Source organism: Neophocaena asiaeorientalis, unplaced genomic scaffold (assembly GCF_003031525.2).
Source record: "Neophocaena asiaeorientalis asiaeorientalis breed wild unplaced genomic scaffold, Neophocaena_asiaeorientalis_V1.1 scaffold86, whole genome shotgun sequence".
In the NCBI taxonomy this organism is placed as follows: domain Eukaryota; kingdom Metazoa; phylum Chordata; class Mammalia; order Artiodactyla; family Phocoenidae; genus Neophocaena; species Neophocaena asiaeorientalis.
Window position 1 is genome coordinate 2,590,762 of NW_020175039.1, and position 24,344 is coordinate 2,615,105.

General features: G+C 40.0%; 1 protein-coding gene across 1 annotated transcript; it reads right to left on the reverse strand.

Annotated features, from left to right (window-relative positions):
• Positions 1-3,256: 3,256 nt before the first annotated feature.
• LOC112411926 (ras association domain-containing protein 6-like) lies at positions 3,257-4,270 on the reverse strand. The gene is given in 3 exon segments (XM_024763320.1): positions 3,257-3,478; positions 3,481-3,603; positions 3,706-4,270. Coding segments are annotated over 3 exon segments (900 nt in total). The 3' UTR covers positions 3,257-3,266.
• Positions 4,271-24,344: the final 20,074 nt, after the last annotated feature.

Consider the following 24,344-nt stretch of genomic DNA (forward strand, 5'->3'; position numbering starts at 1 on the left):
TTGTTTCCTTGGCCTTGTATTCAAGCATTGATGGTTGCCTGAGGCCATCAAGGATGTGCTCGACTTCATTTGATCTTAAAAAAATTCCTGAAACATCTTATAGGCACCTGTGCTCAACTTCATTTGATCTTAAAAAAGTCCTGAAACATCTTATAGGCATCTGTTCCTTTGGTACAGGATTTCTCACCAGTGGCACCATTGACCTTTTGGTCTGGACAACTTTTTGTTACTGGGGGCTGTCTTGGCAGGATATTTAGCAGCATCCATGGCTATACCCACTAGATGCTGGTAACCCCTCCCACGATGTGACAAAAATGTCTCCAGCCATAGCCAGATGTCCCCTGAGGAGCAGACTCTCCCACCACCTCCAGTGGAGAATTACAAACATGTAGTAACGGAGAGAGAAAAAAAGAACAAAGACTTCTATCTCTACAACAAAACACACACTTCCTATTCACAGGTATCTTTTGAAGAAGCTGAGTATGTCAATTCTTAAAAGTGGATTTCATTTGCTTAAATGTGGAGCCTGAAATTCGGTCAATAGCCACCTTTCCCTTAAATTTATATGATACTCACTGGATTGCAAATTAGGTGAATTTTTATCCACCTTAAGCACTTATATTTGAATCACCTGTTCTGTGATAAAGAAGAAAATCCGGGATATTTTGGTTCTGCTTTTCCCCCCAAATTGTGTATTTCAATCATATTAGTGAGAGTTGAGAATACGGTTGTTACTGATAGACACTCAGGGATGCCCAGGTCACAATGGCTGTGATTTGTCTCTTCCTGAGTTAACCTGACTTTTTTTCATTCATTATCCCATCTTATTTTTCAGTTTGAAGCCATTTTCTACTTGACTTATAAAATGTACTTTACCAAACAGAACAGTTAATTACCCAAAGGGGAAACACCCTACCCAAGCTGAAATCTGGAATGCAAAATAATTAGGTATCTATGTTTTCCCTAAGCTGTCAAAGAAATCTATTTTCTGCCATAATTTTGGCAAACCCTTGATTTTCTGCTGAAGTCTGATTTCTGATTGTAAGATTGATAATGAATGTGGTTTCAGAGTATTAATCCTATCCCTTTCACAGTAGTTGTTCTCAGTGTTTACATGTTCTGATAATAGGGCTGTCTAAATAATTAGGGGATTATCCAATTACACTTCATTTCTCATTCTTCAAGCATTCTCATTCTTTAAATACAAATAACATATCTTCAGGTAGTATTTTAAACTTTGGGCAACATTAATTTCATTTAGTCTTCATTGGAAGTCCTGTGGGATAACTATTTTTATTGTCATGTCAAAGAGTAAAAGTGAAAAGAGGCTTAGACAGTTTAAATGGTGGGTCCAAGGAGCCACAGTACTTTTATATGTATATATGTATGGATGGATTTAATAAGTATTGGCCACCTAAAATGTGCCAGGCATAAGTCAAGGTCAGTGGTGCTCAACAGAAATAGAATGTAAGCTGCCTAGGTAATTTAAAGTTTTCTAGTTGTCACATGAAACAAAAAATAAACAGGTAAAGTTAATTTAAGTATTTTTTAACACTGTAGATTGAAAATATTATCATTTCAACAAGTAATTAATATAAAAATTATTCATAAGATACATTCTATTCTTTTCTTTCTACAGAGTCTTTGAAATCAGATATCACAGTACCTCCCAATTAAGAAAAGCAGCTCTTCAAGCGTTGTGTTTTGAGGTTGTAGTTTTGGGCAGCACCTCTCCAGGGACAAGGATGTGGAGGCATCTAAGACAAGCTCTCTGGCGACAGGAAGTTTGCCCTCCAGTGCAAGAGTAAGATAGTAAACAGCAATGAGTGAGCGAAAGAAGTAAACCCATGCCTTCTAGCTCAGGATCATCAACATTTTGGGGGAAGATACTGGGTGTGTAGTGCAGCTTTTCAGACTGAGTGTCAGGGCTGAGGCTGTCCAGTGAAAGTCAGCTGCTGAGAAGTGCTAGTGGAGAGCTCGGGTGAGTGAGAATGGGTCCTGGGGCCGGATGGCTTTGGGTTTGGTGAGGAGGGTGATCAAGTCTGAGACTTCAGGGAGGTGACAGGTGGAAACAGGAATGGATATTTAAGAGGAGAACATCCTGCTGGAGGCCACGGCGGGTGAAACACCCTGAGGCTGAGGGCTCTGGGGTCTCGGGGACAGAGAAGAAGGAGCCATCATGGATGGACCCTCTCGGAGAGCCTGGCAGGCTGCTGTGGGCTCCACTGAGCCCCGTTGTCTGTCTGGCAAACCACCAGCTTTCAGTGGACAGCCTGGTGTATATGCTGTCAATTAAGGGCTTTCAAAAGAAAAAAAAAAAGGCTGCTAAGAGTGTGCCTTTGTTTTTTTTCTGTTCAAATCATTTTATTTTTTATTCAATTGATTTTTATTGAGCACATCCAATACACAGGACACCATATTAAGTACAACAAAGTATGCAAAGATAAATGTGACAGGTCCTCTACCATTAATAAGTATAACATTATCTAGAACTGAATTTGAACTAATATGTAACTGGTAGTGAAATATTTGGACTACCTAAAACAAGGATGAACGGTTTTGTGACAAAAGTTTATATTCATGTATTATGTAAAGATGACTCTGAAGTGAACAGATTTTTGTCTCCGAAATTATATCAGTTACCTATTGTGATGTAACAAATTATCCTAAAACGTAGCAGCATACTACAACAAACATTTCGTACCTCACACATTTTCCGAGGATCAGGAATCCAGGAGCGGTTTAGCTGGGATTTTTGGCTCGGGTCTCTCATGAGGCTGTAGTCAAGCTCTTTGCAGGGTTGCAGTCATTGAAGGCTTGACGGGGGCTGGCCGATGGCACACTCCCACGGCTGTGGGCTGTGGACAGGGTGCCTCAGTTCCTTGTTGGCTTTTGGGCTTTTGGAAGAAGGTCTCAGTTCCTGTTATAAAGGCCTTTCCCTAGGGCTACTCTGGATGTGGCAGCTGGCTCCCCCCAGAGCCAGCGATCCAAGAGAACAAGCAAGGAGGACACCGTAGTGCCTTTTATGACCTAGTCTCCAAAGCCACACCCTGGCACTTCTGCTTTCCTCTGCTCCTTAGAAGTGAGTTACTAAGTCCAGCCCATATCTTGAGAGGAAGCGTATCAAAGACTTCATACATATATCTTAAAACTACCACGGTAGTGATGTTAACATCTCACTTGAATAATTTATTTGAATTTTTTTTGCATCTAGTAGAACTCTGTGCTTGCGTGTACTTGCTACTTTTTTGTTGGGAACTTTTTAATCATAAATTTTCTATTTCCTGTTTACTTCGAAGACATTTCGGTATGATAGCCTTTTCTGTACTGAATTTTGTTATTGTTCTTTGAATCTCTCTTTTCTCTTCTTCATCTAATCTTTGAGGGATGGATTCCAGGAGAGAAAAATGAAAGTTAATATACTGAGCCACATCACTGCTAATTTCTTCTGCATCTTTATCCATGAGGAAAATGCGAGATTCTTTTTGGATGGTGCCTGTAGAAGTCTATGCAGTAGCGGAATGTCTGTTTTCTTTAGCCGTCTCTGCTCTCCTGTTGCAAAAATAATGTAAAGTGCAAAATCCCGGGCACTATTTTCAATCTTAAAGTTTTGGAGAATTTGCTTTATTACTTCTTCAGTTCTCATATCACTGTTTATTCTGACCTTAGTTTCTGATCCACTGGATGGAGTGAAAATTGATGTTTCATGGTTATAAAAGTGTCCATTCATAGAGGCCCTATGCTTCTGTCTGTCCTTTCTGTCCATCATCGGAGGCTTCATCCTTTTTCTCACCAGGGTTGCTTCACTCTTGGTTCTATAGAGCAATGGGGATTCAGGTTCTTCATCTGCATGAAGCTTCAGAGTGCTACTGTGATAAGATAAATAATCTTCCTGGGAATCTGTTGCTCCAGACACTGGAATCTGAGTCCTGTCCAAATCACTAATACAGTAAAGATCATGAAATTCTCCCCAGCGTGTCGTTCCCCTTTTGGAAAAGACATCTGGTGACTTCAGCACAATGAAAGAAGGGATTTGCTTCTCATCTTGTCTTTTCAGTTGTATAGGCTGCTTTACTCCCCAGAAAATGTCCAGCGTTACTTCAACCATTAGTTTACCATCGTCAGTCTGTCCATATAAGATATGCAGATTTTTCTGGTTCCTATAAAAGATGTTACAGGTCTTCAATAAAGAATGAAGCTGTTTCCTGGTAACGCATGTCCTCTCATTGATGTAGATCCAAGAAGAGGAGGGGTGAGCCGTCATAGTCATTTTCTCCCCCTTTCTGAGATCATCTGAGGCTCCCCTTAGCTGTTGAACTGAACCTGCTCCGGAGAGCGTGTTCCCCTGCTCAGTTCCAAACTCTGATCATCGTTGGAGAGTCAGTGCTTGCTCACCTGTCCCGGAGGTGGAGCTGGGGTCGGAGACAAGCGCGGGAGGAGGGCCGCACACGCTCCTGCCCGGGCAGGGCTCCCTCTGCGCCTCGTTCAGATCTTTTAAGAGGCTCTTTCATGGTATTGAAGGTGAAGATGCTGAAGAGGTACCACTGACAGTACAAATAAGGACCTGATAAGTCTTTGGGTTTATACCTTTTAATATGCTCCACCCTCCTTCATTCTTTCTTTCTTGCAGCGTTTTGTTTCGGTTTTCCTCCCGTCCCTTGGAAGAGCCCCGCTTGACTGGTGTCTCCTTTGGCTCGGACCACACCTGCTTGCGCTGACCTTGGCAAGTCTGGCTCTTTAATTGCCACACAGGCTTACCTGCTCCCTGTAAAAACCACGTCTCTGGCCTCATTACCGCAGCCTTACCAGAGAGGGGGAAGAGACCGTCTCCCATCCCATAGCATCCTATGCACAAGCAGGGAGGGGTGGCTCTCAGCAAAACTGTCCAGAAGTTGTGCTGCAAGTTCTCTTCTTTCCTCCTTACTCAGTTCGTTTCTCCCCACGCCCTCCATGGCCTTTATCTGATGGTGTCTGCCCCTTCCACCGAATACCTTGGCGTTGGCAGAGACTCATACTTGTTTAGTTCCTGGCAAAGTCTGGGCCGAGAGAGCACAAAAGTACGTGGTGGTTAGGCCAGTCTGAGGCAAACTAAGAAACTTAAAGTAAAAGATTTGGATTGAATGTGAAACAAGTGTGAGAAGAGGTCCTGATAAGCCCCCCCTCTTTTCTCCTGATCAATCTCAGTGCAGTTGAGACCTACTTGGAACTCACTCTGAAATAGTCACACTGGAATATCCTAAGAAGTGCATATTTCCAAGGCCTTGTGAAGTCCGTTTCTTATCTTTTAGAGAGTCTCAATGTTTAGCAGAGTTTTAGGCGTACTCCTGGCACACACCAAGTCTCTTATTATGGGCTGAGCTGTTGTGCCAGAGCTGGAGCTGGGCAGATGGCAAGTCCCTCGTTGCCACGGCTGATGGAGCAGGTCCGGTGCATGTCTACTTTAGGGGGAATGGAGAGGCTCATCCTGCCTCTCACGGGGTGGGCTTACACGGCGGCTTCCCTCTCAGGCACACCTGTGTCCAGTTGGGAGCAGGACAAGTCTCGGGAAGGTGCCAGCGATCCTGAAGTGTCTTTGTGCTGGTCCTCCCACTTGTTTACTATGCTTAGCTACCAGCTTGCAGTATTTTCAAGGTTGCAGAGAAGAGTCATTGCACGACAATGAGATTTCTGGCAGTGGGAAGCAGAGCTTTCTTTATAAATGCTTCCCTCCTGATCTCTCCCTGGTAGAGTGTGTGTGTGTGTGTTATGTGTGTACACTGGAAGGGTATTTCTGCACTAGCGGGTCATCTGGTTTTCACTACCATGGACTCATTTTCTTTTTTGTTTCCATGTGGAGTCCTTGTTTGGAAAGGTTTACCAAACAAAAGGACCCCCTTAAAAAAAAAAAAAAGGACCCCCTTGCGTTTATTAATGAATTAAAAAAATTACAACACAATTGACACTCATCATCCAAATTCAAGGCATATAAAGTTTGAGAGTAGAAAGCGAAAGACCCTGTTTATCTGTCGCTGTTTTCTTCCCCTTCCTGGAAATTACTGCTGTTACCAGTTCAGGTTACTTCTCTCCACTTCCTTTTCTATTAAAGCAATTTTGCACCTTTCTATTAACGTGTTGAGTACATAGAGAATATGCATATTGCTATCCATGTAATACATATCTCTATCCATATCTTCTTAACCTAGGTGAGAGCATAAGTCATGTAGTATCCATGTAATAAGTGCTGTTCTGTGACCAGCTTATTTTATTCTATATTTTTCTGTATTTTTTTCTATAACATTTCTTGAAGTGATGCCTGGCCTGGCCTATTTATAGTTACATAGTATTCTGTTGTATGAATAAGCTATAGTTTACTTAGTTATTCCTTTATGGTTGAGCATCTGGTTTCCAGCTCCCACCCCTTTTGATACCATAACTGTAGTACTGTAATAAGCATAAACATCTTGGCACATATACCTTTATGACATTAAGTAATCATCATGTTTTTTGACACTTTTTTATTAACCAAAGACACACGCAATTCCCAATCAGTCTTTCTGATCAAGATGAGATCATGAGTATTATTGCATTGAGCTGAAGTAATTTTGGTCAAAATCTTAGGAATGTGATTATTTAGTTAGTTACCTAACCTAGTAGACATATTTGATATCTGTTAGACTCTTTGAAATGCTAAAAATAGTCTCCAGACCTTCCCCTGACCCCATGCCACCCCATTATATGACTGCCTTTGAGAACAGAAAAGATCGTACCCTGTTTGTGAGTATATTCTACCCATTGGTGTATCTCACAGGGAAATAAAAAATTCGATAAAAAGCATAAACAATTTGACTGACTTTCTTAATAAAAGTGTCTAATTTGCCTGACTGAATTGATTTATTTGATGAGCTTAATCAGCTTTTTTTTGGTACTTTGTAATTACTGACTATATGGACTTAGCCACATATACCTAATATACTACTGATTTTATTATTTTCAATCATAAATATCATGATAACCCAGTAATTTTTATCTTTTGGAACTTTTATAGAAGTGCTTCATAAATTATAATTTTATTGGAAACAATAATCCTGACCTAGTGGAAATAACACTATAATTTGAATCCTAAAGACAGACCTGGGTTTGCATTCTGTTTACACCATGATTAGTTGTATGGTCTTGGGAAAGTCTCTTGATAACTTCGAATCTCAGATCCCTTGCATGTAAAAAATGGGTAATAATGATACTGACTTTAACTACAAGGGTTGTGAGGATTAAATAAAATGGTGTCTTTAAAAGTACCTAGTTTAGGGCTTCCCTGGTGGCGCAGTGGTTGAGAGTCCACCTGCCGATGCAGGGGACACGGGTTCGTGCCCTGGTCCGGGAGGATCCCACATGTCGCGGAGCGGCTGGGCCCGTGAGCTACGGCCGATGAGCCTGCGCATCCGGAGCCTGTGCTCCGCAACGGGAGAGGCCACAACAGTAAGAGGCCCGCGTACCGCAAAAAAAAAAAAAAAAAAAGAGTAGCCCCTGCTCGCCGCAACTAGAGAAAGCCCGTGCACAGCAACGAAGACCCAATGCAGCCAAAAATAAATAATAAATAAATAAATAAAAATTAAAAAACTTAAAAAAAAAAGATATGACTGAAATCAGAATATGCCTTATTTGGCATAATAAGTCTTGCTATGAGAATTTAAAACTGTCTTTACAGTGTCCCTGAGAGAATAAAGTGGTTATTATAATAGTCACTTTATCCATTGGAAAACTGAGATACTGTGAGATTAAGCAAGCTCCCGTGGTGACACAGAGTGTCATTCCAGAGGGCTGACCTCAATACTTGGCCATTAGACCCACTGCTTTTTAAAGGATGGTGCCCCTTGGAACCGCCTTTAAAATACCGGAGTTGGGAGATGAGATTTGTGGCCATGAGACAACAGGAGACAATCACTCTGTAGAGACAGTCCACTAGGTGACCATGGTTTGGCCCGCAGTGCATCTGAATCTTTGAAATCCCTGGCTGTGCTTTAACTAGGGAGGGGCTAATGTACTTTGGAATTCTTTTAAGAAGAGTATGATTTTTCTTTTTCAGGTGGAATCTTTTTAATCTGCCTTTTTGATCTTTCAAATTGCATCTTGCAAACATCTCTTAAATGATTCAAATCAGACAATATATGTTTTACTTCTAAAAAATAGGTTTTTTAAAGTTCAATTAAGTTTGTGAGCCAGCAGTGGTCAAGGAACTAAAGACACACACACACACACACACACACACACACACAGATGTTTGCCTATTCCTCAAGCCTCAAGTCTAGCCCAATATTTTACAAATTACAAGTGTTAAAGGGATATTTATTAAGAATTAGGCTTGCAGAAGGACAACACTTGGACCAAGGCTTTATGCTGGCAAACATCCTGGGACTCAATTTCTTTCAGGCGTGGTGGGATTTGGCTCCCTGGGTTCTGAGTTTTGGAATGAGTGTGGGGTGAGTGTAGAGGAGGGAAGAACAGCTCAAATTCTGTGGATCAGCCTTGGGCAGACAAACAATTGTAGCCACACCATTTCTCTGCAAAAATTTTTTCTTTCTCATTTTGGATTCTGAATCACATCTCATTGGCTAAAGGTTTCTTATCAACCTCAGTGCTCCACATTAGAAATTCACAAGTATAAGACCTTAAAGAGATGTTCCTCTAAACTGCTTTTCAATATTAAGTGGTGCCCAAGAGGACCATTCCTGTGTAAAACATGTTGGTTTCTAGGGTCCCTAATGAGTATGCTTCAAGGAAACAGAGGACAGCCGCCCCTCACAATAAAAATGGAAGGTCAAAAATGTTTTTTTAAATTAATTTTTATTGGAGTATAGTTGTTAACTAGCACTCTGCTGTTTGGCTTGACTGCACATGGGGGTATTTTTAGGACTAGAACATATATGTCACCCTTCCTTGTAGGGTAGATTGTATCTTTATTTTTTTCTTATGGCGGAATGGATAAAGAAGATGTGGTACCTATATACAATGGAATATTACTCAGCCATAAAAAGGACAAAATAATGTCATTTGCAGCAACATGGATGGACCTAGAGATTTTCATACTGAGTGAAGTAAGTCAGACAGAGAAAGACAGCTATCTTATGATATCACGTATATGTGGAATCTAAAAAAAAGGGGGGGGCAATTGAACTTATCTACAAAACAGAAATAGAGTTACAGATGTAGAAAACAAACTTAGGGTAGATTGTATCTTAAGAAAAATCCATAATTATTACTTTAAACTTAAGGCAGGAAATATTTCCAAAACTAGTCAGTAAACAACATTATAATCCAGCTGTTGTTGTATAGTTTAAAGGAATGTTGGTCATATATTACTTAAAATTTTAGGGAGTTGGGCACCACCCAAATGCAGAACAGATTAATTTCATGGTTTCTATATGCATTTGCACAAATTAAAATATAATCCCTCACTTGGTTTTTTGAACCTCTTTCTTCAATTAGTTCTATATGCTGAGCCAGTCAGACAGCTGTTTTCAGAAACAGTCCAGTTTCTTCTATATGTTGTTATTGTACACTTGAATTCCTTTATGTGTGTATGTCAATGTCACAGGACTGATGCCTGAATTGTAAGTTAACCATGCTGTATCAGTTTGCCCCAGTGACAAGTCCTGTATATCCAATTTTGCAAAATCATTAGAAAATTTTCTGTAGAATTCTTCTAAGAGTGAACATAAACTTTTCATGGACAGTGGGAGATTTCTCATTCAAACATCGAAGAAATGATTCTTAACTTTCATCTTTTTAAAAGGAAAGCCAATTCTTGGTGAGAGTATTTTAATCTTATATTTTAACAAACTTTGAAGAATTTATTGATCTCAGAAAGCTTTCTAACAGCTAAATAATGAACCAAAGAAATCAACTCCAGTGACCTCAACTTACAGTGAGGAAATCAAAAGTTGGGAGGTTAGGTGAAAATGAACTTAGTCATCAGTTACACCCCGGTCTCCTGCATCTAAGACTAGTTACTTCTCGCTGTCCTTGCTATTTCCTCTAATAATGGCATTTAACAGATGGAGATGTATGTTCTTTAGTAATTCTTAAAGGGGAACAATTAGTGAACTATGTTTTGTTTAGGTATTTTCCCTGCTTCACTTTCTCTATATAACTTCTTTTTTGTTCACAGATGTATTAAAATATTCTTTAAGAAGTGTAATCACTTTATGAAACTAGATTTTCACGCATATGACAAAGATTAGTTGTGCATCCAGTATGTGTTTGGATTCATGATAGGCGTTACCAAGAGATGGAAAAATGAGTCAGTCTCCTATATGGAACTCCAAACATTCAGAAAAAAATAATTGATGTCTATATATAAAGTATTTTCACAGACATGATCTCCTTTATCTGCCAATGTTATAGAAAATCTTTTATGGTTATGGGAGAGTTTATGATGATATTATTTTTTAAATTTAAGTATATTTGATTTATAATATATTAGTTTCAGGTATATATCGGAGTGATTCAATATTTTTTAGGTTATGCTCCATTTAAAGTTATTACAGAATAATGGCTATATTTCCCCATGCTGTTCAATATCTCCTTGTTGCTTATCTATTTTATACATAGTAGTTTGCATCTCTTAATTCCATACCCATATCTTGCCCCTCCCCCTTCCTTCTTCCCACTGGTAACAACTAGTTTGTTTTCTATATGTGATGATTTATTTAACCAATTTTTCTGTCATATTTCTACCTGTTGGGAGAGAGAGTAGAAATTTTTAGAGGGGCTGGTTGACAAATCATTCATTCATTCATGAATAAGCAAATACATTTGAGTGCTCTGTTCCCGATACTGTGCTAGAAACTGGGAAAACAGCTGGTATCAAATAGATATGATGCTGCTCTCAGGAACTCCAAGCTGGTGGGAAAGTAAATAGTTTCAAATACATATATAATTGTAAAGTATGATAAATGCTATGAAGGAAAAGGATGGAATGCCATGAGAGAGTATTACAAGGAGACTCGATTTAGATTGGAGAATTAAAAGAGGCTTCTCCAAGAAGTAAACTTTCAGCTGAGACCTGAAGGATGTGCAGTGGTTAGGCAAGGAGTGGGGAAGGGATGCCTTGTGAAGTAGATGCAGAAAACAGGACAGCCTGCTTCAGGTACTGACAAGCATCATTTGTTCAGAGCCTGCGGGTGTGGGAGACAGGGGTAGAGCTGAGGCTAGCAGGTGATTACACAGCCTCATGGATGGGTTCTCAGCCATACAATGCTCCTTCACTTATATGCCAAGTCGTATGTCACTGGGAGAGGATCAAAAGTGTTAAGATGTAGGAGGGCTGACAATGGTTATTGTTGGTTTCTTCTCTTATCCTTTTGACACTGCTGTCTCCCTGTTGCCCTGGGTGTTCTCCAAGTCTGCAACTGGACCTTACAGATCTTGCTTCTGTCGATTACCTCTTTCTGTAGTTACCTGGACCACATCTAGTTATACCTGATACATGACAGCTCTAAAGCTCAGGCTTGCGCTAAGTCAGGAACCTGGAAGCAATAGTGGGCTTCTGCTCTAAAATAAGATTAAGTAGCTATTTTCTTCTTATTTTAACAAGGATGGCTAGAGTAGTGCAAATCACTCATCAATAAGAGTATAAAGGCAGATAATAAGTTGTACCTTGGTATCTTTCCTCTCTGACTCCCTCTCATCTCCTAACTCTCTTTCCTCTCCTCTCCCCCTCCCCCTTTCTCTTCCTTTCTTCCTTGAGAAAACATGGACAGAGAAACTCATAAAATGTAAATATTCTGCGTAGTAATTATAAAGCAAATATTCACGCAATCTTCACTCAGGATGCGAGATAGAATGTTACTAGCACTCCAAAGTCCCCAGCAGGTTCCTACCCTAAGTAGTATCCTCCCTCCCTGCCAGACATAACCACTACCCTATTGTGGTATCCTATTATGGGATTATGCTACCTCCATACCTATTATAGTATTTATTTCCTTGCTTATCTTTATAGTTTTACTACCTAATTATGCAGGCTTAAGGAATACAGTTTAATTTTGCCTGGCTTGCAGCTTTGTATAAATGGAATCACTTAGAAGGCATTCTGTTCAATCTGGCTTATTTTGATTAATTGTATATCATTAGAAACTTTTATTTGGAAACAATTTAAAATTTTTTAAAAATGACAAAAATAAAATTGTGCCAAGAACTCCCATTTACCTTTTGTCCAGATTTACCTACCGTTTACATTTTACCTCATTTGGCTTATTATGTATGTGTGCTCTTTCTCCTCATATATACATAATTTTTCTGAACCATTTGAGAGTACGTTATATACATCATGGAACTTTATCCATAAACACTTTAGTGTATATTTCCTAAGAATAAGGTTATTCTCTTATGTCACTGTAGTATAGTGATCAATATATAAATTTATATTGATACATATGATCTACTGCCTATAATGCAATTTTATTAAATAACCCTTTATAGCAATTTTCCCCTTTCAGTGAAGGTTTCTCTTTAGTATAGGACCCGGTTTAGGATCAGTTATTGCATTTACTTGTCATGTCTTTAGTTTCCTCTAATCCTGGATAATTCCTCACCCTTTCTTCCTCTTTTTATATAATAATAACTTTTGTAATACATGTACTTCCCTACTCCTTTTTAAATAGAATGTCCCTCATTTTGTGTTTGTTTGGTTCAACATGATTTAAGATTTTTCCATGCTGTATTTTTTGCAGTTTTTTTCATTTTTATTGCTAAATCATGTGTGTAACATTTTAAACATATGGACGCAAATGTCACAGTTAATAATTATCTCACATGTTTTTATAACTTTTGTTAAAGAGAGAAATTAACTGAACTAATATGATACTGAATTTTCCTTTTATGAGAAAATCCCAGCCAGTACGTCTACAATGCTGCACCCAGTTTACCTGGTGGAAGCTACCTGATGCCGAAATGACGACCCAGAAGAAATAAACACTCTCTGAATAATCAGGATTGCCAACCCAAACCCACAAAATGATTGTAATCACAATCCTAAGGCTTCGGCTTTAAATATTTGTTCTGAAAAGGCACAAAATTATCAGTCACTGAAGACATTGAACTAAGATCAGGGGCTACTAGGATGTGCAGTTAATTGGAAAATGACTAGTGATGGATAAACCTCAGCAACTCTAATATTCAGGGATGCATATGTGAAACTTTAAAAAATACTTTTAATCAAATGGGCTCAAATCCTTTTGGTTAAACCCTTTTTCTTCAATTACTGGTTCTCTTTCTGCTCAAATGAACCAGAATTCATATGTTATTTGCCTTGCCTCCATCAAGACATTCTTTCTCATGTTTAAAAGTGATCATCTTTGTTGATACTTCACTTTGAAGTCAGTACAGGGTTGCAGTATGTGATGACTTTTATGATAATTACCTTACATTTGAGCCAAAAGAATTCCAAGAACTAATTTGGTTCCAGGAAGTGGTTTTAACTTTCATTCTTCCATGTTCAAATTCTGTATTTATCTGTATCTTGCTTTTTTTTTTTTTAACATCTTTATTGGAGTATAATTGCTTTACAATGGTGTGTTAGTTTCTGCTTTATAACAAAGTGAATCAGCTATACATATACATATATCCCCATATCCCCTCCCTCTTGCGTCTCCCTCCCACCTTCCCTATCCCACCCCTCTAGGTGGTCAAAAAGCACCTGTGCTATGCGGCTTCTTCCCACTAGCTATCTATTTTACATTTGGTAGTGTATATATGTCCATGTCACTCTCTCATAGATTCCATATATATGTGTGTAACTTGCTATTAAAAAGGTAGATGCTCTTACATTTAATACGTATACTTCCAACTTCTCCAGAACCTTAGCTTTCTTTGTAATTCTTTTCAATTGATTCAGATATTGAGATCATAGACAATATTTCCTTCTTTCTAGATTAGATGCATCTCTTTAAGAAATTGATCACTGATGGTTGAAAACAAAGTCTGGCACTGTGCTAGGTAATTCTGGCCTGATCCTTCTAACAAAGGTGCTTACTGGATTGAGAGATAAATGGAAGGCTGAGAATTATTATAGCATTTTGGTCATAAATAAAAGATTTTGATTTAATGATATGTTAGAATTTTGATTAGGTTTAGAGATTCTAAATTTCTGGGGAGAAATAATAACATATGTAGCTTTTTGCAGTGGGGTGGAAGGAGAAGTAAAACATTGTTATTTGAAGATAGCAGTCTGGCAGGCAAAAGGGTTTCCAAGTCCACAGATGACTCACATTGAGAATAATGAGAGGTAGGTTCGAACAATGAGGCTGTACAAAGGTATCGGATTTCAAGAAAGTAAATTTTGGAGAATTAAGAAATCTGGTGAATAAGGTGCCATAAGAGGAAGTATAAAATTCACGAGCATGAAAGCAGCTGAAGAATCTTTTAAGACACCATAATTAAAGCTCAAAGAACCGTAGGCCTTCTGAAAAAAAGAATGTGGAACCTAACAAAGATAGTATGTGCATAATACACTGGAGAAAGTAAGGAGAGTTGTGTAAAGATCTGAGAGAGAGAGAGAAATCATTTCAGACCAATTGTCCTGTTTGCTAAATGGAAATGATAGGGGAGCTGGAGAGGTCTGCACAGAAGAGAAATGAATACAGAGTATTCTTTGAAGGTCTCGCTAAAAATAATGGACAGAAAGAATCAAAGTTGGTTATTTTTAGTCATTGATGATGGTTGGGAAAAAGGGTGGTAAAACAATTTTTAATCCAGAATGAAAAAGGAATTAAAAAAACTGAAAACAAAAACAGAAAGACATGCTTCAGAGAATAAAAGCCTAAAATAGCTGAAATGATTGATTTTAAAAAACAATCAGTTTAGCTCTTCAAAGGAGAAACTACACGGGCAACTGGGAACAATTAAATTGTAGTTTAATAAATAAATTATGAGCTTTCTAGATTTGGTTAGATGGATAATTCAAGTGCATAAGGCCGTGAAGTGGAGGATTTGGAGAAAAGTTCAGGAAGATTCCTTCAGTCCAGAGAAACAAATGTTTTCGGTCTAAAAGAGACCCAAGAGCAGAATCAGCATGGAGAAAGCCATTTGGCAGGAAGAAGGAAATGAAGCATTTTCCCCTTGTGATTGAATAAAATAAATGGCGGTTCTTGGGACTATATCGGCAAACAGGGAGACATGTCAGTGGAATATCAGACCAATTTTTTTTTCTTTATGATGAACTTAATTCCACTAAACATTTGTTTGTTCTCACCCCTGGTTAGATGCTACCCATCTCTAAGCTCTCTCTAATGCTGACCCCCAGAGATATAACTATCAGAGGAAGAAGTGGGGAGCAGGTGATAGAATCTTTGAGGGCTGGAAGGAATCAGGTATTATTGAGACCAACACTCTCACTTACAGATGATGAAACAGACCTAGAAAAGAAGAGACCTACTAAAGATTAATAATTGGTGAGTGTCAATGATGGAATTTTGTCCTTCATTATTTAATCTCCCCTTTTACATTGATCCCCTTCCTCACCATTTGGGGGAAATCTTTCCTTGTGGATAATCTGTCTTGGAGGAGACTGCTTCCCTCTTTCTCTGTGGCACTGCAGCCAAAGGAAGACAAATGACCTGGACAATTGCTCCCTTTTTCTGGGAACTTTGGCTCTGAGGGAGAGATGCAAAGATGTGGGAGGCTTGGAAGTCATCGTAACATCAATGGGACATTGTGTGGACCTGACAGTTCTTGTTGCAAGACGTTTGTTGTGGCTCCAGTTGCCAAGTCTTTAGATTTTTCTGTGTGTTGTTCACTTTCTAAGTTGGGTCTTCTGGCCTTTTGACGATTTCGCATCCTTAATGTCCCTTCAGTGATATTCTCTTTTGCTTACCATAGCCAGAGTCTTGTGACCATGAGCCATGTTTGGTACCCCAATACTAAGTAAGTTGAGGAAATAAGTTGGGGAAACACAAATGCCTCTCAGTTTATTTTGCTTCCTATGGCTTAATTATTTCCAACAGACATCAGCATCTCTCTCCACCCTGTCCCCCAGCACTATTTGGAGGTGAAGATGTAATGAGCTGTGATGTAATGAGCAAAACTATGTATACAGGAAAAGATTTTCCAGTGGAAAAATGAACAACTCTTGTTTTTTTGCTGTTTGTTCATTGCTAACAAAAGAGAGGTATTTCCCTTTTTAGGTGTCAAGAAGATAGTCATGGTTTGTCAGATTGAAGGAATTCTCTTGCCCCAAGAGAGAACGCAACAATGTGGATTGTTCAAAGGAGAGTGAAAGGATGAAAGAAGAGGGGGGGTTCTCTAAATGTAAGCACTTGAGTCCTGCTTTAACACGATGCTTTGGAAAGTAGCAGCGTCTTTGAAAAGGTCTCATAGATGCTGAGGGACAGAACACCCAGTGTTTTAGCCTTGGCAACCTCCAAACTGTCACTGCTGCTAAATTGGCCAGAGAGATGGATACAGTCCATGGAGTCTCCACTCTCCCATGGATCATGAAAAATTGTGATACATCTTACACCTGAAGGTTGGAAAAAAAATTCATGCTTATTACCTGTTTCATAATACTAAGCATCCAAATAAAAAGCAATAGCTTCAGACAAATGGTCAAGGAGTTTGTCTATAAGGTGTCAAACAATTGAATTTTGGGGGTCCAAAGTGAGTAGAATTTACCGTTATCATTTGATGTAGTGTGATGGAGCTGGTGTTGGCCCTGGCCCTTGTTGAGAAGACATAGTGGTTTCTTTTTCTTTAGAGAATAGATGACGATGAGTAGGAACTGGGTGCAGAGTAAGGGCACTTGCTGTTAGGGAAGTTTTCTTTCACATGAGTATATCAGAAGACCTTATTTTTTTGTATCATTTGGAATTTTTACATCTCATTCCTTCATACAAGTCATTCACTTCTTCATTTAATGCCCGTAAATACTCATTGAGTAAGGCACAGTTGTAGTAGTTTTAAGATTATTGTCTTATTGGGTCCTCACAACACAATTTGCAGTACAGCAGCCATTTTATCTTCATATTAAATCGACCAAGATAGATTGATAACAGTCACACGAGTTGTCAATTTTTATCAGCTAGCAAATGGCAGAGCTGGTCAGCCCCGAATCTTCAGATGGCAGGTCCCAGTGTTTTCCAACCTCCCATCCCTGCCACCCTTGAAATTGTCACTCTGACTCAGTAACTGTGAGATTTCCAAAATCATACATAGCACAACATGGCTCTGTCCTTTGTGGTGCCATTGGTTTGTGTCTTAGTTTGTATTCCCTTAGAAGCTGTCCCTGCCTAAGATGAGGATTCAGTGTAAGTGGTTGGTTTGGGAGGTGAATGAAATACTAGGAGGGAAATGGGGAAGAGAGACAGGGAAGGGAAGGCAGCCAACAAAGTGTGGGTCACTAAGCTAGTTAGTTACTGACTTGGGCCTTTGGAGCTTAATCCCACTGGGGCATTTCTGAGAGTCACTGTAGATAGAACATATCCTTGAAATTTATCCTACCCTAGGAGGGAGGGAGCTGAGGTATTTTTATACCAACTACTGTCTGTTCTTGTTGAGAACTGCTTCCAGGAAGGATTAATTCCTCTCACATCTGACCTGCCACATGAGGGACAAAGTAGGCTTTGGTGCCCAGAGAAAGCAGGTTTGGGCTGTTGGGAATCAGGCCAAAATTCACCGAGGCAGAAAGGGCCTGGAGAAATGGGGCAAGTTTTTTCTTTCTTTTTTTTTTACATCTTTATTGGAGTATAATTGCTTTACAGTGCTGTGTTAGCTTCTGCTTTATAACAAAGTGAATCACTTATACATATACATATGTTCCCATATCTCTTCCCTCTTGCGTCTCCTTCCCTCCCACCCTCCCTATCCCACCCCTCCAAGCGGTCACAAAGCACCGAGCTGATCTCCCTGTGCTATGCAGCTGCTTTCCACTGACTATCTACCTTACGTTTGGTACTGGATATATGTCCATGCCTCTCTCTCGCTTTGTCACAGCTTACCCTTCACCCTCCTCATATCCTCAAGTCTATTCTCTAGTAGGTCTTTGTCTTTATTCCTGTCTTACGCCTAGGTTCTTCATGACATTTATTTTTCTTAAATTCCATATGTATGTGTTAGCATATGGTATTTGTTTTCTCTTTCTGACTTACTTCACTCTGTATGACAGACTCTAGGTCTATCCACCTCATTACAAATAGCTCAATTTCGTTTCTTTTTATGGCTGAGTAATACTCCATTGTATATATGTGCCACTTGTTTATGGTTTCCATTACTGTGCAAAAGCTATGAATTTTCATTAGGTCCCATTTGTTTATTTTTGTTTTTATTTCCATTTCCCTAGGAGATGGGTCAAAAAGGATCTTGCTGTGATTTATGTCATAGAGTGTTCTGCCTATGTTTTCTTCTAAGAGTTTGATAGTTTCTGGCCTTACATTTAGGTCTTTAATCCATTTTGAGCTTATTTTTGTGTATGGTGTAACGGAGTGATCTAATCTCATTCTTTTACATGTAGCTGTCAGGTTTTCCCAGCCCCATGTATTGAAGAGGCTGTCCTTTCTCCACTGTACATTCCTGCCTCCTTTATCAAAAGACTAGTGCCTGTGTTCTGGTGGATGAGGCTGGATATTGTCTTTCTGGTGGGCAGGTGCACGTCTGGTGGTGTGTTGGGGTGTCTGTGGACTTACTATGATTCTAGGCAGCCTCTCTGCTAATGCGTGGGGTTGTGTTCCTGTCTTGCTAGTTGTTTGGCATAGGATGTCCAGCACTGTAGCTTGCTGGTCATTGAGTGAAAAAAAAAGCAGCAGCCTTAGCGTCTCATGCCCGTCTCTGGGGTCCGCGCTTTTAGCCGCGGCTCGCGCCCGTCTCTGGAGCTCCTTTAAGCAGCGCTCTTAATCCCCTCTCCTTGCGCACCAGGAAACAAAGAGGGAAGAAAAAGTTTCTTGCCTCTTCGTCAGCTCCAGACTTTTCCCGGACTCCCTCCCAGCTAGCTGTGGTGCACTAACCCCCTGCAGGCTGTGTTCACGTAGCCAACCCCAGTCCTCTCGCGGCGCTCCGACCGACCGAAGCCCGAGCCTCAGCTCCCAGCCCCGCCCGCCCCGGCGGGTGAGCAGACAAGCCTCTCGGCCTGGTGAGTGCCGGTCGGCCCTGATCCTCTGTGCGGGAATCTCTCCGCATTGCCCTCTGCACCCCTGCTGCTGCGCTCTCCTCTGCGGCTCCGAAGCTTTCCTCCTCCGCCACCCGCAGTCTCCGCCCTTGAAGGGGCTTCTAGTGTGTTGAAACCTTTCCTCCTTCACAGCTCCCTCCTACTGGTGCACGTCCCGTCCCTATTCTTTTGTCTCTGTTTATTCTTTTTTCTTTTGCCCTACCCAGGTACGTGGGGAGTTTCTTGTCTTTTGGGAGGTCTGAGGTCTTCTGCCAGCGTTCAGTAGGTGTTCTGTAGGAGTTGTTCCACGTGTAGATGTATTTCTGGTGTATCTGTGGGGAGGAAGGTGATCTCCGCATCTTACTCTTCCGCCATCTTCCCCTCCACCCCCGGGACAAGTTTAATAACAAATGCTACAGTTTGTGATGGGGTTAATGGGACAAAAATGGTAATAATAGTAATACCTAACATTTATTGAGGATTGGGGTACTTTTTTTTTTACTTGAAGTATCTTATTTAAACCTAGTAACAAACCTAGTTTTCCCACGTTACAAATGAGAAAACTGAATCTGAGAGGGGTTAGGTAACTAGCCTCAGCTCCCATAGTTAGCACGTGCCAGAGGGGGATTCTAACCTACTTCTGCTTGGCTCCACAGCACCTATTATTTCCCATGGAAACATGTGCTTGTGTTGATTTAAGGAGTTAGAGGCATTCACCTTCCCTCAACTTTAGTCCAGATCTGAGGCCAGCTATTAGAGTGAGGAAATGGTATGAACTGACAAAGAGAGAAAGACTAGACATTTTCTAGAAAATAGGTTATTTTGGCATCATGAAGATCAAGATTTTCTGATGTGACAAAAGCGAGCCGTCATGGAGAAACGTACTGTGTTCCGAGTGTTTATGTCTAAGTTGTGTGCATTACCTCACTCCTGAGACAAGGTAAAGGGAGATCAAATGTGATGATAGTTGGGAAATCAATCAGGTAATTACATTGTGGACCACACCCAGCAAATGAGTGCAGGAGACATGCTTCCATTGCCCTCAGGCATAGAAGGGCACCCCTGAGGCCCTTCCTATTTTAGAAGAGGGTAACGCAGCTTTCCAACTCATTCACTGAAAGTTGCTGGGGAATTGGGGGACAAGAATAAGCAGATAATGTTTGAAGGGTTTAGTGGTCAGAAATGATACTCTCCAACATGAAGGCCAGTGAGCCAAAGCTTCTCTCTCTCCAGTTGTGAGATCTGTCTTCTGGCCTCTAGTAAGACTCAACAGGCTAAAGCAGGATTTAGCAATTGCAGGTAAAGAGGGATTTATCCTGGGTAAATACTTTAATTAGATTGAGAGAAAAGACCAATAGATAAGAAAGCTCCTTGAAACCCATCATGTACTACAAATTCAAAGATTTTGATGTGGTTGGACCAGAATTATAAACAGCTTCAGATCTTGTGAATATTATGTCCCAACACACACATGATAGCTCAGAGTCAAAAGTAATTTTGGTTTTCAAAGAAGATCATATTTTTAAGAACCATTAGAACACACTGTGTTCTCAAAATTTCTTATCCTTTCAGTTCTCCAAAGTTCCCTGGGCATCACCTTGCACTCTACCTTAAGATGGGTGCTGTTTCAGATGATTGTGTTCCCTGAGGAGAGGATGAAGCTGTTCCTTTCGTTGTGTCTCCCAACATCCTGAATGATGACTATTCTCTCAGTTTCTGGATTCCCTTAACAGAGGTGTGTACCACAGGAAGTGATCTGTGTAATGCGCGTCTCAACTCTGTCTGGAAATAAAAGAAAACCTGTCTGTCTATCATCTATCTATTTATCTATCTGTCAGTCATCTATCTTCACCTATCATCTATCTATCCATCCCTCTCTCTTTATCTCTCTGTGTGTATGTATTTGTATAGATTGATATAAATTAAGATGGCTAGCTACTGTTGGACACGGTTCTCTTCAAGTGCTATCTCATTCAATAGATAAGGAAAATGAATCTCTGTCAAACTTCACCAAGTGAGATCCAGTGTTGGGACGTAAACATTCTTCAGCCTTGTGTCACATCACTTGATGAAAACACACACATACACACACACACACACACACGCACACTGCTTCCCCGCATCAAGTTAAAATTGCAGTGCAATATCACTACTTACCCTCTAGAATGGCTATAGTGAAAAAGACTAAGAATGTCATGTGTGAGTGAGGATAGGATCGCCTGGAACGCTCACGTACTGCTGGTGACAATGTAATCACTTTGCAAAACTGTTAGCAGAATTTATTCATTATAAATGTATGTTCTCTGTGACCCAGCAATTCCACTTCTAGGTATAAACCCAACAGCAGTATGTTCACATGTTTCTCAAAAGGTCTGTACAAAAATGTTCACAGCAGTACTATTCAAACTGAAAGTAGCTCCAAACTGTAAAAAAACCCAAAATGTCCATCTCCAGTGTAATAAATAAAAAGTTGTGGTATAATCATACAGTGGAATAACTTATAGCCTGAGAATTAATGAACTACAACTATATCAACAACATGGATGAATCTTACAATGTCCAGGAAGAGAGTCAAGCACAGAGGAGTACATAGGGTATATGATTCTGTGTATATGAAGTTCAGAAACCGGTATAATTCATTGGTAGTGTTAAAAGTCAGGCTAGGATTTATCGTTGGTGGGGGCCTGTAGTGATTGGGAGAGAGTATGAGGAAGTTTCTGGGTACTGATAATGGTCTGTTTGTTGATCTGGCTGCTGGTTATATAGGTATATCCACTTCATGAATAGTTATTGACTTGAGGGTAGAATATGTGCCTTTTTCTGTATGTGTATTTCAATAAATTACATTAAAATTATTGGTACCTCTGAAATTAGGCCAGAATGGTAGGTAATAGGTATAATTTCAAGAAAATGTATATTATTTAGACATGTATAGTGTGGCATGATCTTTTGTCACAAATTAAGGTGTTCACATCTTTGTATGTTATAGCCAGACTACAAGAGAGGACAAATGGGAGAGTGAGAGATCCTCCCAAATACATCAGTTAAGGTTGAGTTGGCATTATACCAATGTATTAGAAGTAAGATGCATTTGATCTTTTCTTGCTTTTCCCATTTCCTTTTCCTCTCGTCTCTGTTTTCATACCACATAACCTATTGCTAATGTAATAGGGAAACTATTTTGTGAAATATATTCCTGTTCTTCTCTTCTTTGCATTTCCTCTTCCTTCTCTTCCCTGATTCTTTCAGACGTGCCCATTTATTTGCCTTGGGGAGGTTTAGGATTGCTACAAAGGAATACAAAGCAAAGACAAACAGATTTTTCAGCAGGCCAATAATCTTGAAATCCAAGCTTATCCCAGACAGAAAGGATTTTCTAGATTCTGTTTACTCCTGTTAACATAGCAAGATCAAGCCCGGAAGACTCAGATCATAGACCCAGGGCTCAGCTTCTTCTGTAGTTCAGGATGGACACTCCTTTTTCTGCCCTCTATCTTTGATGTTTGGACTTGAGGTGTGCTGTTCTGGGGTAGAAGGACAGGAAGGCTTAGAGGAAGGGGATGGTCTGAAGCCTACCTCTTCTGGCCCTTGAAAATTATAGGAAGAAGGAAGCCAGAAGTAGAACAAGTAGGTCAGATTCCAAAAGTCTCAGCCAATCACAATCTCTCCCTTCATGACTCCCACTCTGAACTTAACCTTCACGACAACTAATGTCTTCCCTTGATATTAGTTTTCAGGTGAAACAAATTTAACTGCCTAAGGAGGGAATGATAGCTTCTTGAAACAAAAGGTCTTATTGGAAAATGGGGTTTTATAAGGATATCTCTGCCTGTCTTCCCTAGACTGGAAGGTTGGGAGAGACCTCCAAGATCATCAAGCCCGCTTCCTTTATTGTCCAGATGAAACTGGAGTGTTTAAATGGTTTATCCTAGGTCTTACTTATAGGTAGAAGCAAATCTAAGCCTAGAACCAGGACTACAGACTAATAGAATCGTGTATACAAGCCTACCAGGCTGTGTCTGCATTTTCATTTGACTTTTCTGTGTTCTGCAGACCAAGACTTGAGGCCATGGACTTGGTTATGATTTCTCTTGGCATTATATCCTAGTATGTGAACTGTGCATGTGAAATAAACTAGCCACTAGGATCTGTTGACAACAGGTACCCAAAATAGACTTGTGCAATGAAATTAATGCTGTGCAAAAATCCTCAGCCCTTTTAAGAATGTTTCTCTGTAAACTCTTTGGAAAACCATACTCTTAGAAAATTCCAGTTCAGTCATCACGGTTCCAACTTGGAGAATTCTTTATCTATTAGTGTTTTTACAGGGCATAAATTAAGATGCATAAAACAACGGTTTTTATTTTCCCACACCACTGAATGGGAAATTAACAGAGTCTAGGGCTGAAAATAATGATGTAACATGATATAAACCTACTTTTTCAAGAAAAGGAATATAGCAACTGCATAAGGTTCTGTATCTGGAAATTCGTTAAATTCATCCATACACCAGCGAGTCTTCATCCACTCATGTACACAATAAAAGAGCATTCTTCCTAAAAAAATAAGTTAGGAGGGGATTGTGCGTTGAGGGAAATGGTATGGCAAAGAAACCAATGAATGAAAAAATGAGTAACCAGCTACGACAAAGGAAATACTAATTCACATTCATAGAAGGAGCTCTGGAATTCTCAGGAAATGAAGCTTCTCTTGCTTTAGTTCCTACAGTCAAAGGCTGGGATTTCGAAATGGTTCATGCTAGAGAGTAATCACATCTACTGAGAGGTCGTCCTTATGGTTCTGTGCCTTTGTACAGGCCCGACAAAGTTATGCCTATGATGGCTGGAAAAGTCATTCACAACACTTCTGCGCTGTCATGCTCTTAAGTCGGTTTAGCAGCCTTCCTACCTGACCATAACAGTAGCTGCTGGAACCTCTGAGGCTTAGTGAGTGACAGTGATAAATGGGGTCTTTGTGGCCTGTGAAGAGTTGATCACAATGGAAATGAGTCTTACAAAGGGACCATCAGAAAGACAACTCAACTCAAGTAAAACTACAGTGGTTTCCCTCTAGGCAATGAGCAGGAAGGACAAAGTATGGTGGGAGTTTCTAGACACGTTTCCCCATCTCTGGGCTCATGGAAAGACTAACTTACCTAGAAAAGCCAAGGAAAGCCTTCTTTTACTCAAAGCTTGCCAAATGCAAAAGGAAACCACAGTGGCATGAGTGGAAGGAG